Genomic DNA, 15,816 nt, shown 5'->3' with positions numbered 1-15,816 from the left:
GATAAGAGGCAACCCTCTTGGAGTCTCGATGTGTAGATGCCTTGATGGACTAAGGCACTACTAGTGAGTAGAACGAGAGGGAAGGACCGACAGGACAAGATACGACATAGAAGTCGCAACGACATTTGTCATTGTATCTTGTATACCATAGGCTGTTGTATTATTCAGAATTTGGTTTAATATAACGAAGATTGGTGATTGTACATTATTGTACAATCTTGTTTAAAACTGTGTATATTGTGCATATTAGATTTACTGCTTTATATTTCTGCTCTGCAAAGTAGTTTATGGTTGAGATTCTTGGTTTGGTAGCGTCAGTGATTTTAAGACTCTAACCTAGACCCAAGGTTGTGGAAATTCAACAAGTGGCTGCCTCCACTCGCCCTGGGCTATGCTCCTCATCATCTTGCTGGTCAGTGCAACTGCCAATTAGCTTAGACTCAAACTGAGATACTGACTGAGGCTGCATCTTGAGAGGTCTATCCTACTCTCAATCAACCACCACATCTCTACTCTGAGAACTCCTCGCCTTGCTGCTCAAGGCTGCACCTATCTCTACCTACAACTTGTAGAGATTCTTCATCCTCACACTTATCTGCTTCTTGCATCCAGAAGCTAAGTGCTGGAGGTACGCCTTAACTCTGCTGAAGATGATGTCATATTCCTTGTCCTCAAGGGTAGCTACCGAAACAAGAGGATTGCCTAACTCCCTCTAAAAATTGACAGTTTCAACTCCTCTAGCTGCATACTAACCATCATCTCCTAGTTCAATTTGAAATTGCATGTCCTTCTCTTTCAGGTGGCTGAAAATCTTCTTGCTGCTGGTCATGTGGAAGGATGCTCCTAAATCAATATACCATATACTGCTATCTGCTGAGCTTTCCATGCAAGCAATCAAAGAGAAATCTTTCTCGAACTGGGCAGAAAATGCATGTATCTCTGCTGATGCAGCTACAAGATCTTTATTGGACTCCTTCCACTTAGGACACTTAGTGGCATAATGTCGAAACTCTTGGCAATGTAAGCACTTGATCTTATTTAGATCCTTATTCTTGCCCTTCTGACTGGACTTGAACTCTCCTTGGCCCTTCTTGCTCTTAGCCTTTCCTGCTAGGGCAAGGTTCTCCTCGTCCATTGTTGTGACTGATCTACCATCTCTAGTCCCTCTACAGATCTCTTCTTGAATGTAGTCAGTCCAAAACCTTTCCCAATTGGGAAAATTCTCTCTCTCACTAACAACATCTTGGAAGCCCTGCTAAGACTTGTGAACTCCAAGTAAGGCAAAACTCACAAGGTCATGATCAGATACAATCACACCCACGCTGGCTAGTTCATCTTGTACCTGAGTGAACGTTGACAAACATGTGACGATGTGCTCATCCTTGCTCATCTGGATACCCCACAACCTTCCTAGTATCACTGGTACTTTGATATAGTTTTAAGATGGCATTGACATCTCACATGCTGTCTTCTTCTCAGGGATATGAGCTACTATATGATCTCTGACCTCTTCTAGAATAAGCCTCCTTGCCTTGATATCATTCTTATTATGTTCGGCCAATTGTTGGGGATCTTGAAGTGGCGTTGTCGCTTGCTTGATGAACTCTCCCACCCCATTATCTTCCAACACTATCATGATCCTCCCTTTCCATGGAACAAAGTTTGATGCTCCCTCTAAACAATGATCTGCTCTCAATCCTTGGTACGCCATCCTTCTTCCCCAGAGATCTCCAACACCTGTCCACTAACAACCTTGTAATCCTTCACAAGAAGCTGTACTTAGGACTCAAATAATTCTGCCTCTCTTATCAGTCTTGTAGTCCTTCACAAAAACTGAACTTAGGGCTCTTTTTGCAGCCCTATAACAGTCCTCCAACTTGTACATGAGTTGCCCACTTCTATCCAAAAAGGACCTCTACCAACCTAGCAAAACATCAACATGAAGGAACACAGCGTAGCTTTAAGGAACGACCAGTTTCTGTCGTTAAGTGCCCCACAGTTCTGTAGCATGTACTGAAGTTTTTCGGTTTGGTTAGAGCTTCTTGTATAGCTATACGTTAGCCATTTCTTTGTCTCCAGACTTCTGCGTAGACCTCACTTAAAGCCACCCTTCCTCTTTGCTATAACTCTTGGTATCTCAGCCTCGTTTTATAGCTTCAGAATAGGTATAACATACGTATTGTGGTTGCCCTACACTCTTCAAGCCTCAAGGGACTCGGCCTTGCTCCAGACCTTAGAGGAAACTTGACTTAAACACAAAGATTATTGCCATGAACTCATGCCCAAAATAACCACTAAAACGCGGCCAACACTCTGCCTAGTCTCGACCATCCAATCACAGAAAATATAACACTAGTTCGTCCTTTCTTCCTTTGGAAAGACTCCTCTAGGCTGTGGCTCCCTTATCTGTCCTTCGACTTACTATATTTGCACTTGTGACTTGTGCTGGTCTTTATTCCTTTCCTTGCTCTGATACCATGTAGAAAATCCACGAAAATCTACAATTGCTCTAGTGAACAATCTGAAAGCTAGTTTCTTTTCATTAGGACACAAATTATCTCTACTTATTTGTAGCGAAATAGGAACATAAATAAACAATGTCACTCAATAATCAAGACAAAAAATTCTAGGGAACCCAACTGGGAAAACCCTTTGCTTGTTTGAGAAATTTATTGATAGAAGAATGAACAATAGATCTCTTACAATACATTATTTATCTCTCCCAACTTAAGTCTCCTTTCTTCTCCCTTTGGTCGATCCTGCTTGCGCATCCTCTTCCTATTCAAGGATTAGTTCCACAGGTTCGTGGTGATTAGTTGGGTTCGTATCTTAGTAATTGTAGCATTATGGAACTTCCGGATATTATATGAGCAAAAAATACAATGGTTCTTCCTGCCTGAACTAGGCTTGAAACACTTGCAATTAGCCTAACCTTGCCTCCCTAGTTCGATGTGCATAGGTTGCTCCTATTATTTAGGGAATTCTCCCAAAATATTGACTCAAATCCCAAGGGAAATTCCTCCTCAAATCTATGCGCAAGCTTCTCGTGCACACTCTTCCTCTCACAAGCTCACACACACAAACTTGTTCTCTCTATTGCTTTGTCTCACCAACTCGTGCTCACAAAACAATGATGTACAATGGTGCCTTTGTCCTTCTTATAAGAAAATCACATAGGCTAAATCTGGCAAGTTGTATTTTAGGAAGTTGATTTGTGATTGATGAGTTAACTAAGTGCAACTAACTCATGTAACTCTTCTCTTCTCAATTTAGAACTTGATACTCAATCACTCGTCCTTCTCCCAAATCTAACTCGCAATAGAAGACAACAACCTGAGCCTCCCACTCTTGCATATCAGTCAAACTGCTTTATGAACTGTCCTAGCTTATAGGAACTCACCCTAATTTTTAGGAACTTGTCCATCCTAAGGAAAACTGCTTCTTGGTCTCTTTGACTAAGACACAAGTTAAAGAAGGACCTTTCTCGCTACTATTTTCAACAATAATTACTTCTAATGATATACAATCTTACTTTAGCATATTTCAAAACACCATTAAGCAATTATACTCAAAAAATTCAACAATAGATGCAACGAAATAGTAAAGATCACAATAGAAAGGCCATGCATAATAGACACCAAAATTTTCACTTGGGAAACCAAAACTCGAGAGAAAACCAACAATCTTTTCGAGGAGAAATAGTTTAGTTCAACAAAAGTACAATATGATTTTATAGTCAAACTTGGTCAAACTGATCACGTAATCCAAACAGGTTAAACTTGGTCAAATTGGCCTAAAGTTGACCTCCTGCAGCTGCCAACAAATTTGGTCAACCCTAAGTCCATAGGTCGAATTTTGACCTCTTGCTGCTGTTTAGAAGTTCATTCAAACTGGCCAAAGACTATCAAGCTACACAGTCAAACTGTGTTCAAAGCTACCCATAGTTTTACTTGGTCAAGAAATCAAAATCTTGGTCAAATTGCAGTCAAACAAGTTGCCCAAAACTTGGGCAAACTTGCCCATAAAATCTCGGTCAAACAACCTTAGAATTTCGGTCAATAGAGCCTCAAAAATTTGGTCAAATGACCTCATAATTTTGGTTAATAGAGCCTCAGAAATTCAGTTAAACAACCTCATAATTTCGGTCAATAGAGTCTCAAAAATTCAGTCAAACAGTGGTCAACATACTCTCAAATAAGCTCATTCAAACTTTGGTCTTCCTTCCCTTCTCCTTTGTAGGTGTGAACATTAAACACATGTATATTTTATGATCCAAATTAGTTGCCAAATGAGGAGGTTGAATGTGTATAAATAGTGGTCAAAGGAGGTGGGTTTTACCAAGGGTCACTCCCATTCGTATGGTGGGGCCGACCTGTCTTACTGGAGCCTACATGAACTCAAGAATAATAATTTTTGTTTCTTCAATTTTTGCCAGTGTTCCACGGGGACTCCCCCCCCCCAAAGGGGTCTAGTTTCCTAGCTCCCTCGCGCTCCAAGGACTTGGGGACGAGAAGGGCTCGTTTCCCCACGCTCCCAAAAAACAGGGTACGCAGCGGGACGTGCCAGGGGGTCGTTTCCTTATGCTGAGGGGTTGTTTCCGAAAAGGGGGTCGTGATGGGTCATGGGGGGTCGTGAGGGGTTTGGGGGGGGGGGGTGCAAGGGGGGACGTGGGGGGTCGAGGGGCCCGATTTTTTTAAATAAACTTTTGTTTATAATTAAAATTTAACATTAGTTTTAATACTTTAGGGTTTCAATTCGTTTTTTTATAAATTTAATTCATTATTCGCCCTGGCCCCTCACTCCATTCGCAAGATGTCCCTAGTTCCTTTGCAGCAGAGAGGAATTGGTCCACATATAGCTTCATCCACTCTATCAAGAGGAACAAGCTTACCTCTAAAAGAGCGGAGAAGTTAGTCGCTGTGCACAGTGCCCTATGTCTTGAGCATAGGAAGACACCTGAGTATTTGAAGGGACCAACAACACGATGGGATGTTGATCCAGAGGATGATGCACATGTAGATATGGAGAGATAGGTGGGGTTGGTTGGTGTGCCACTTAGCATGTTTGAGAATGCTAGTGATTCAAATTCAGATGGTGATATGGTTGATCCTGATTTATTCATGCAACAGCTGGATGCAGAGACTAGCAGGGCATTACCTTGAGGCTTGAGCAAAGTTATGCTCATTTATCTTTTGATATGTTGATGTTCTTATGTTATTCCGACTCTATAAAATTTTGACTCTCGATGTATCAGACTTGACTTTAGTCTTTTATAATTCTATAGAATTTTGACTCTTGATGTATGATGTATCAGACTTGACTTTTATAATTTTATGTCAATATTCACTGTTTAGTATTCAATGTTCATAGTAGGAAGTGGAACATCAATATGGTTTAAACTTTAATCATAATGTATGATGTATGATTATAAATTAGAATTTTAAATTTATATGATATTAGATAATGATATTCATATCAATGATCATGCTTTGCAACTTTTCAATTCAAACCCAATTGTCATAGTGGACTCAATTTATAAATCATATTCTATATTTATAAGTTTTTAAGACCTTGACGTGCCCCCACGTTTCCTAAAAATTGGTGGAGAGCTTTTGCATAGGCCGCTCTCGTGTATCCTCGCTCCCTCGCCCCCTCTTCCCGGAACCTTGGTGGAACATTGATTTTGGCTAACTTGAATATGGACCGTAGTCACCAAAAATCAACACTCCCTCTTGGCTAGGGAGGTATTCAACTTTGACTTTCTCAGATGCCCTCTTTGCTGAACAATTTCTCCATCCAAAGAAAAGATTGAATGAGCTAGCTATGTTAATGTATCCATCCACTTCATGTTCTTATCTAGAACCATGTGGGAAGCATCCTGCATTAGCATCATGCAAAGGATCTAGTCACCTACTAGTCAAATCCCCTTTGCAAATGGATATAGTCACCCACTAGCCAAAAACCTTTTGGCGATATGGTCAGAATGTTCTGACTAGGGTCAACAAGGCTAGTCTTGGGTCACTAGCTCAACAAGTCGTGACTTAGAGCAAGGTCAATACCTTTGACCAAAAATGGTGAAACCTTAGGCCAATTACCATTCCTACATGCCAATTGAATGGTAAAACACTTGCCTGATGCTAAAGGCACTCACTCTACCCACTAGCCAAGTACCTCTTAGCAATATGGTTAGAACCTTCTGACTAGGGGAGCACTCCGGGCCTTGATTCTCTCTGGGCCATTCTCCCTCGCCACATTTCATGGCTTTTGGTCAATGCCCTTGACTTGTCAATGTCCTGAGCTAAGGAGAATGTCTGCCCTTGATGCTACAACATCAACACTCCCTCTAACTGAGGGAAGCATTCTCAACCACTCCAAGCTTGTCCCTGAAGTATACAAACTTTACCCTAGGATAGAGGCTTTGTGAGAATGTTAGCATCCTACTCGTCTATAGGAATTTACTGGAGCCATACTGCTCCCTTCTGTACCATGCCTCGGTACTTGATCTCAATGTGCTTCAACTTGTCATCATGATCGTCTCTAGCACACGGCCAACCAATCCTACAAGCAACTTCTGAAGGCACACTGCTTCACAACTCGCCAAACTAGGTGCAATATACTCAGCCTCTTCAATGCTGAGTGTGATAGATGTTTGCTTTCTGCAGAACCTAAACTAAAGCAACATCTTGATGTGCTCTTCTTGTCTTCTGCCCTCTCTGCTCAATCTGAATCTGTATATCCCTGCAACTGTACTTCATCAATTGAGACATATCTCAATCCATATCTAACTGTGACATGCTAGTAATTCAACACATGTTGTGCCGCATGTCTCAGCTCAACCATAGACTGACCGACTTCCTTCACTGGATCCATCACCACAACTGCTTTCTGGTCACCCTGACTGGGTACTCCCTTTGAAACAGATCCCGCTGTGGCAAACCTGGTTTTTCCCTCTGCCATTGCTGCTTCCTAGTCACTCAAGCATATTTACTGTTTGGCATGGTCCACTCATAGAAGGCATACTGCTCATAGAGACTTCCCATCTCTGAACATCTGGTTTGACTTTCTCAATCCTATGTCATCCTCTTAGACAGTTGGTCCTTCGCTCAAATCTGAATGAGAGTCTCTCAACTTCTTCAGATTTGTCACCATGGGAGTGCCCATGGACTTGCTGTCCATCATCCCAAATCTTTTTGAAGGATCTCAATAGTATGCTTCCCTTGACCAAGGAAGTAATATATCAAACCTAGATCCTTCATCTCAAACTTGGAGGTCAACTCCCTATGACATTGAAGCATGGCTTGACTGCTCCCTTTGTCACAGAAGCAAATCCTTTTGCCACTGCTGCTCCCTCTATCATGTGAGTCCTTTTGCTCCCGTTAGAAACAAGTCATATAATAACAAGATCAACCAAGACTCGTTAGATATCCATCAATCTGAGAATACAATGCCCAAGATCCGTACAAAGCTTTATTCAATTTGCAAACATGAGATTCCCTCTCATGTACCTCAAAGCCCTGAGGTAGTTTTATCTACACTTCATCTTCCTCAACTACTCCATTGAGAAAAGCGGTCTTTACATCCATTTGATGTAACCTTCAATCCATAACTAGCCCTTCTCCACCAAAGCTTTGATACCATGTTGATTTTCTAATGCTAATTTAGACAAGCACAATTGTCTGCCACTGATATTTACTTATAGTTATAATGATATAGTCTTACTTCAGCGTGTTTCAGAACATCATTAAGCAATTATACACAGAAAATTCAACAGTAAATATAATGGAAACAGAAAAGATCATAGTAGAAAGACCAAGCGTAGTAGACACCAAAATTTTCACCTGGGAAACCCAAACTCAGGAGAAAATGTAGCAATTGTTTCTAGAAGAAATAGTTCAGTTCAGCAGACGTACAATCTGATTTTCTAGTCAAACTTGGTCAAACTGACCGCAGAATCCACACAGTTCAAACCTGGTCAAACTGGGCTAAATTCAGTCTCCTCCAGCTGCCCACAAGTTCAGTCAACCCTGAGTCAACAGGCTGAATTTCAGCCTCCTGCTGTCCAGAAGTTTGGTCAAACTGCCAAAAGACTCGGTGAAACTGCAGTCAAATCTGCCCAGACTTTTAGTTGGTCAACAAATCAGAATCTTAGTCAAACTGCAGTCAACCAGACTGCCCAGAACTTGGTCAAACTTTCCCAGAAAATCTTGGTCAAACAGCCTCAGAATTTTGGTCAACAGAGCCTCAGAAACTTGTTCAAACAGTGGTCAACAGACTCTCAAATGAGCTCAATCAAACCTCGGTTTTCCTTCCCTTCTCCTTTGCACGTGTGAACAGAAAACAGATGTATATTTTATGATCCGAATTGGTTGCCAAACGAGGAGGCCAAATGTGTATAAATAGTGGTCAAAGGAGGTTGGTTTGACCAAGGGTCACACCCATTCGTATGGTGGGGCTGACCTGTCTTTCGGGAGCCTACATGAACTCAAAAATAATAATTTTCTTTTCTTTAATTTTGACTGACTTGAATATCGACCTTAGTACAATCTTTCTTCTTCAAATTTGGCCTTGATAAATGCATGCTCCAAAGGAGGGGCCTTGGCTTTTTTGTTATTGCGTACTACTTGAGTCCACATAAAAATGAAACCCTTTTTGTTTATCAAATTTTGACTACTGTGGCTTTGTTGATCTCCTTATTTGATTACATCGTATTATTCCAGTTTCTAGCTTGTCTTCTTTTAAATATTCATTAGATAAATAATGCTAAAATTTCGACTACTGTGGCTTTGTTGATCTCCTTATTTGATTACATCGTTTTATTCCAGTTTCTAGCTTGTCTTCTTTCAAATATTCATTAGGTAAATAATGGCATAGCACTGCTATCATTCAAAGTGCAGAGTGTAACAACTGGTATTATTTGTATGTGAGACTAATGCTCTGAATCTTTTACCAGGTTTTCAAAACTTGTTTATTCAAGAACCATAAAGTCTTCTTATAAATGACAAGGCGTTAGAATACATAAGCACACAACAAACAACCAACAAACATGATTTTTGAGCATTCTGAATTTCAATAAATTTATATCTAATATATTGTGTTCTTTGGTCCTTTCAGATGGTATTAATTGCTAAGATGCAAACCTCGTTACATTAATCAGCTTTTTTTTGTTGCCCAAGAATGTTGACTCTCAACATTTCCTCCATAAGATTTCACAATACTAGTGTCTCTATGTAATTCATGACAAAATTGAAGAAATTAAAAAGTTTTACACAAGTAGAGTTCAAGCTTTTGGCTTGACAGATACATTATTACCGGTGAATGTGCAAACAAGAAGATTATTTAATTATTACTAAATATATCTGGCAATTGCAACAAAGGTGGCATCAATCATTGAAAAAAGGTAGTATTTTACAGAACTACTAACTGGCAAATTCCTTTTTGAAAAACTGGTCAATGGCTAGCTAATCATGATAATAGCCCATAAAATACCCTCTAGTGCAAATCAAGGGTATATTTGAGACCTTCTAATGCCTGGAAATCATATATCATGTTTTGAGGCAGTGAAAGAAATTAGTTCTCAACACCTGGACTAAATCTTAAGAGAAGGTGTATGCTTGCACTTATCATTGGTCATGGAGTAGAACGCTATAAAAGGTTTGAATGTGCTTTAAAAGTTATGAATACATGTGCTATGTTAAGCTACATGGCTAGGTGATGAGTTTTTTTCCTTGGAAATAAATCCCCAGGAAATTCCCGGGCACTTCTCCTTGTTCCAATTATGATACCCAGTGTAAAGTGGGCAACGTAGACTCCGTGTACCTGACCCTGTGGGAATTGAACCAGAGACCTGCACAATGCACCAGCTTACCGAAAATGTCCTAGCAACAGTGGCACCAAGTGGTTGAGCTAACACTCTAGGCTTAAGGTAGGTGATGAAATTTGTGGTTATGTAACTCAGATAATGGAGAGTAACTCTTACCTGTCAAAGTGAAAGAGAAGCACATTTTGCCTATAATACAGAAATGTCATCAGAACTTGTAGCTTCTTTGCTTGAAAGTGCACGTGTCTGTTTTAGTTGCAAGTTAGCTCCAGAGTGTAAATTTGGAATGATCATTTTTAATAGGAGTGTTTATCTACTTATGTTGGTGTCCTATATGGTATGATTTATTGCTTAGATTGTTGACCTTATACTTGTAAAAATAAACACTTCTCTCTTGTCAATGTGATAAATCAAATTGAGTATGGGATCTCCACAGAATGAATTATATGAAATGGTTGCCTCATCTAATTATTTTGGCATTGATGTGATGCAGGATGGACACTTGAGAGTTTTTGAATGGCCAAGTCTGAAAATTGTCCTTGATCAACCTGATGCTCATAAATCAGTTAAAGATATGGACTTCAGGTAAACACGAATCCTCAGATTTACTATTGACATAACTTTTTCATAAAGAAGGAACATTATTTTGTTGTATTTCAAATCAATTATTTTCAGGTATACTATCAACTACTAATTTTTTAATTCACAGTGCCAGCTTTGTAGAAAGATTAATGGACACAAAAGTTGACAAATGGAACTGATTTTCTATTTGCAGCTTGGATGGCACTTTTCTTGCATCACTAGGAGACAGTGGTCCTTGCAGAATATGGAATCTTTCAACTTCAGCTCCAGCAGCTTCCTTATCAGTGGACGAGGTGAACAAGTTATTTGCAAAATATGATTGCATTGGTTTTCTTCTTTGAACTGACACGACATGCAATTATCTTGTGCATGCATGATAACATGTCTTCTTCTGTTCATTTGTCCAAGGGCGAACGACTTGGATCCTGTCGGTTTTCTCGAGATGGTGTAAGACCATTACTTTTTATCACTGTGAAACAAGGTGGGATTCAGATAATTGTAATTACTATACAACAAGAAAAATATATTTCTGAGGCATTTGTTTTTGAGCTATTTTATATTAAGTTGGAGCATTTTTTTGCAGGTGAGAAGGGCCTCATTGCATATTGGGATACAGATACTTGGAAAAAGGTTGGGGCACAAGTAATTGAGAAAAATCCAATTTCTGCCTTCAGTATTTCATCTGATGGAAAATTTCTTGCAACGTAAGTACCAAAACAACTTGAGGCAAATATTTTTTGAAATGCATCTGATATTTCATTACTAAACAACAAAAATATACACCAAGAATGATATGCCATTGGAGCCAAGACCAGTAACACAGTTTTCCCTCTCTTTACATAATCAAGGAGGGCGAGCACTTTGGTCTCTCAAGATTATCTACATCCTTCCAAAAAATGCACATTCAGAAGGAAAAGCTAGTTGTTCTCCCAAATCGTTTCCATAAGAAGGAAAAACTTGTTTATCTGATCACATCCTACACACCGTCTTGCCTCTCAGTCTATCAGATCAGCCATTTATTAATTAAAAGGATCCCCTACCAATGAAGAGAGGCAATAAAGAAAGCACTGCATTAAGAAACCATCCATTCTCAAAACACAGATAAACATGTAGTTCAACTTAACATGCTTATTCATTTTCAATTTTGGCAAACCACAAAACATCCATGGGTAAAGGTACTGTGATTTGTTGATCCTTAATTGTTAAAATGCTATGAAGAACCATCCAATCAAATATTGTAGACTTACGAGAGGATATCTTGACACTGCCTAATCCATCTTCTATTGTGATCTTTGAAAGTCCACTTATGATTATGATGATCGACATTGGGATATTGTGGATGAATCTTAAAATAAAGTTGCCGTGGTTTTGTAATTCATAAATGATCTCCCACAAGACCATTTCAAATCTTTCTAGGGATTGTCCATTATGCAGTATTTATCCTATATTATTTGAGTTTCATGTCTCCATCTATCCTTATTTTTGAAGCTTATGATATCATCTGTCAAATTTACATTATTCATATGTTATGACATTTCCATTTCTGCCTTAACATTTGAGGGATATCAGTTGTTGCCAGTAAAAGGTTATTGTGGTATGAAAGTTATTTTGTATGGACAGATCTAACAAATGTTGCATAATCATACTTTGTTAGATTCTTTCACTAGACATAATAATGATTTGTAAAGTTTAAACGAGAGAATTGAAATCCCATAAAAAGGATCAACAGGACAGGAGGAACATGGACTACGTGAAATTAGTAAGCTGAGGGAAAATTAAGAATGGATTATTTCTTAAATCCTGAGGAAAAAGTTTGGAATTTACATATTAGATTTATTGTATCTAATTAATATCAATTAGACTAATAACTGTCAACAGTGGCTTGCTGGGCCAGTGGAAGCAGGGTTGCCCTCACTGAGGTTCAAGTCTCTCCAGTGACAGGTTCTCCACTTGTGTTGATGCTTGTTTTGTTCATGAAAGTGGTGGTTCAGGTCAGGAGCAAGTCCTGAGTGACTTCGGCAGAATAGGTACCCCCCACTTGTGGCTTCTTAGGTGAAGGAGCTTGACTAGTTGAATGTTACAGAATGGCTTCGCTTAAGTGATTTTTTTTTTTTCATATTGGGAAGGTGGACACTTGCCACAGTGAATTACAAGCATTTCTCGAAAAAGAATTATACTAAAAATTGTTACGTAGGGTGTCATCTATTAGCGTAGTGATGTCTCCTGGATACTATACATATGTCAAGACTTCTTGACTGCATATCAATCATTCATTGAATCTTATTAATTATTATTTCTGTCCTTGTGGACAATATGGGTTTGTCCCTTTTCTTATGAATTCCTAGGGAATTCCATAACTATTGAAGGTATGTCACATTAAACAACTAAGAAAGCACGCAAAGTTGTAAATTTGCAGGGATCAAATTAAAGTTATTACATAACAGTTGGAAAATGGTGCATGGTTTGTTCTTCTTTGTTTATTCAATTTTATATTTTGGGGGTTGAATTATAAGTTTAGTCTAATATGGTAGTGATTGCACAGTGGTACAAATGAAGGTGATATCTCTATAATCAAAGTGGGCAAAATGCGTCCATATCAAAAAGTTAAAGAAGCTCATATGTTGTTTGTTACTTCAATGGAGTTTTCACGTGATTCAAGGTGAGTTCATGGAGCTGTAGCTTTAAGTTTGAATTTTGAAGCATCTTCATTTTTTACTTTATCATGGACAGTGAGTGGAGATCAAATGATATTGCAGGCTATCCATCTAAAGCCAATTTCCGTGGTTGTTGACCATTATGTGATTTATTTCCCTATGCTATATTTAATCAGTTTTATTTGGACAACGCATGATGCTTATTATTAGATTCTGACAAGTCACAAACGATCTGAGATTCCATGGATTTATGCACAGAGCATTGGTTTCTGCTTCTGGAGACGCAAGTTTGAAGGTGACAAAACTTGAAGAACAAAGACACGAAGGTGGGGTTGTTTTTGTTGTGTCAATATCTTCCCCTTTGTGAGGGCTTGCTCTTTTCTTTTAAAGATACTTTGTAAAGTGGAGTTCTGGTTTTGGCGGCAATACGAGCTAATTAGTTGTTACTGTTTTGCAGCTGGAATTCTCCTGTTCAAAATTTTCGTTATTTTTCTAGCCATATTGCTGTATTACTTGGTGAAGAACAAAGCATTTTAGAGATGAAGTCCTCAGCATTCTCATTGAATGTTTTTGGAGTTTAGGGTTTCAACCTGTAAACTCACCACCAACTGCTGTCAGATTTGGCATGAAAATGCTATGTTCTCTCTTGTGACCAGGGGAAAAATATTGATTTGTGAGGTGCTTGTCATGAGCTATCAAATAAGAAATTCTAAGATTTGATTAAACAGGGGTGTTGTAAAACTTCTTTGGTTATAATTAATGAAAAATGTATTATGAATATTTAGGAGCAGAAGCGGCAACCTAGTCTTTGTATAGTAGACTTTTGTTTAATATTCATACTCATTTGAGAGTTTCTAGCTCTTGTATTTTTTTTGGAAATAGGCATGACTTGTGGCATTCTACAATGCCATATAAGAGCCCTGTACACTATTTGCAGCTACATTTTTCTCCTCTTTTTATGGGGAAGTGTAATTTTGAGGGAAGTACAACAAGAATAAATAGAAGTATAATATGCTTAAATAAAGTATAAACATTTATAAATAAACTTTAGTCATAATAATATGAGTTACTAAGGTATAAATAGGATTATTATAAATAACTGATAACAGTATTAATACAGATATATGAAATTTGATAAGATGATATGATGACACTGAGAAAACATTTTCATTTGTTGTTACAATCACGTTTTATATCCTTCATTTATTAGTTTTATTAAAAAACATCATTTTGGCAATAAGACAAAAATATTACATGTGCCTCTCAAAGGCATGTGGGAACACAAAATGCCCATCAACACACTTGAAGATTGAAGATGTACATCTTTATTTCTTAATTTTCCTAAACAAACATTGAGCCTTTAGAATAAGAACATAGGAATTACTTAACTAAATGCATTTTTCTTTTTAGAAGACATGGTCACTAAGAGGAAGTAATGCTTTATTGACAAACATAGGGGTTGTACCATAAATGTTTTTGGCTGTTGTCTGTGTCTCCTTAAATACTGCAGCAATGGTTCATTCTTTATTTAGTCCTTCAAATGTACCTAATATAAACGTCACTTTCTTCAAGTTAACCTGCAAGTCTATTGTTTTCCCTTAAGATCACTTTAACACAGTAGACATTGACCTACAAACACATTCACCAACTCAACAAACAATGCAACTCATAAAAACTCAACAACAATGCAACTCATAAAAAAAGTAACTTGAAACCCAAAAGGCAAATAAATCACCAAATTCATGAGGATATTCACATTTGCAAGGACAAACAAGCAGCTCTGAAAGAATGAGCCAATCTCATATAGACAGATCTAGCAGGTGCATGGATGAAAATATGTGGAAAACATTAAGCATGAAGACAGTCATATGACAAACTTCTCAATGTAGAGAAGTTGAGGAACAAAGAATTGTTGAAGTGAATAACAGTAAATTCCAAGAGGTGATATTGATGGATACTGTTATAAATTTGAAGCACAAATGAACATAGCTCAATATATGGGATAACACACAACTTGATTGCATTGATATATTGATCCATAGGATCATCTACATATAACTCAAAGCATAACTGACTTATATAAAATAAGGAAGACATGTCAACTTTGATCACTTCAAGTGTCTACATGTTTCTAACATTTTTCCCTCAATTTGTGCACTAGTGGGCTTGGTGGGGACCAACATTAATAAGTACAGTTGGCTGATCAACAAATTATTGGACTTGTAGTGGATCTTCAACAATCAATAATTTTGCAGCCATGGTCTCCCAAAGATCCAAGAATGTGATGTACCTACAATGTCAACACCCTCCTACTAGTGTAACTATTTGGATATTTAAGAGGTAGATATTTGTTGTGAGCAATAGGGTCACTGATGACTTGCATTACACTTTGAATGCCACAATACATTATAGTCAATTATTGAAAAGGAAATTTTGAGCTCACCGATTAGTTCATCAATTTACATTGCCTCTATACTAGTGTCAATTGCACTTGATATTCAACTTTTGTTGTTAAAAGGCAGACCACCTTTTGGTTTTTAGAAGACTAGACTATGAGCATGGATCCAAGGTGAAACACAAAATTAAGAGTTGATTTCTTGTGATTTACATCTCTCGCTGAATTCAAGTTGGTATAGTCAATTACACGGTTCCCATTCTTATTACGATGTTTTATACCAAGTTGATATGTAACCTAGATATAGTAGAAATTTTTCTTTGTGGCCTTCCAGTGGCTCTCATTTAGATCCTACATGAACCTAGTAA

General features: G+C 38.2%; 1 protein-coding gene across 1 annotated transcript in view; it reads left to right on the top strand.

Moving 5' to 3' along the window:
- The window catches only part of LOC149262957 (SEC12-like protein 2), a 144,617-nt gene extending 130,711 nt beyond the window's left edge, over positions 1 to 13,906 (top strand). Inside the window, exons 4-10 of the mRNA XM_089425502.1 lie at positions 10,311 to 10,402; positions 10,593 to 10,692; positions 10,808 to 10,880; positions 10,983 to 11,103; positions 12,942 to 13,058; positions 13,312 to 13,379; positions 13,511 to 13,906. Coding sequence (XP_089281628.1) covers positions 10,311 to 10,402; positions 10,593 to 10,692; positions 10,808 to 10,880; positions 10,983 to 11,103; positions 12,942 to 13,058; positions 13,312 to 13,379; positions 13,511 to 13,590 — 651 coding nt within the window. The 3' untranslated portion in view covers positions 13,591 to 13,906. The remainder of the gene's footprint in view (positions 1 to 10,310; positions 10,403 to 10,592; positions 10,693 to 10,807; positions 10,881 to 10,982; positions 11,104 to 12,941; positions 13,059 to 13,311; positions 13,380 to 13,510) is intronic.
- The last annotated feature ends 1,910 nt before the right edge of the window (positions 13,907 to 15,816 follow it).

The sequence above is a fragment of the Pinus tabuliformis genome, chromosome 6 (assembly GCF_031772625.1).
Source record: "Pinus tabuliformis cultivar Carrire ecotype Pingquan chromosome 6, CPIR1, whole genome shotgun sequence".
NCBI classification, from domain to species: Eukaryota; Viridiplantae; Streptophyta; class Pinopsida; order Pinales; family Pinaceae; genus Pinus; species Pinus tabuliformis.
The sequence above is the reverse complement of the archived record's forward strand: the minus strand, read 5'-3'. Positions and strand labels throughout refer to the sequence as shown.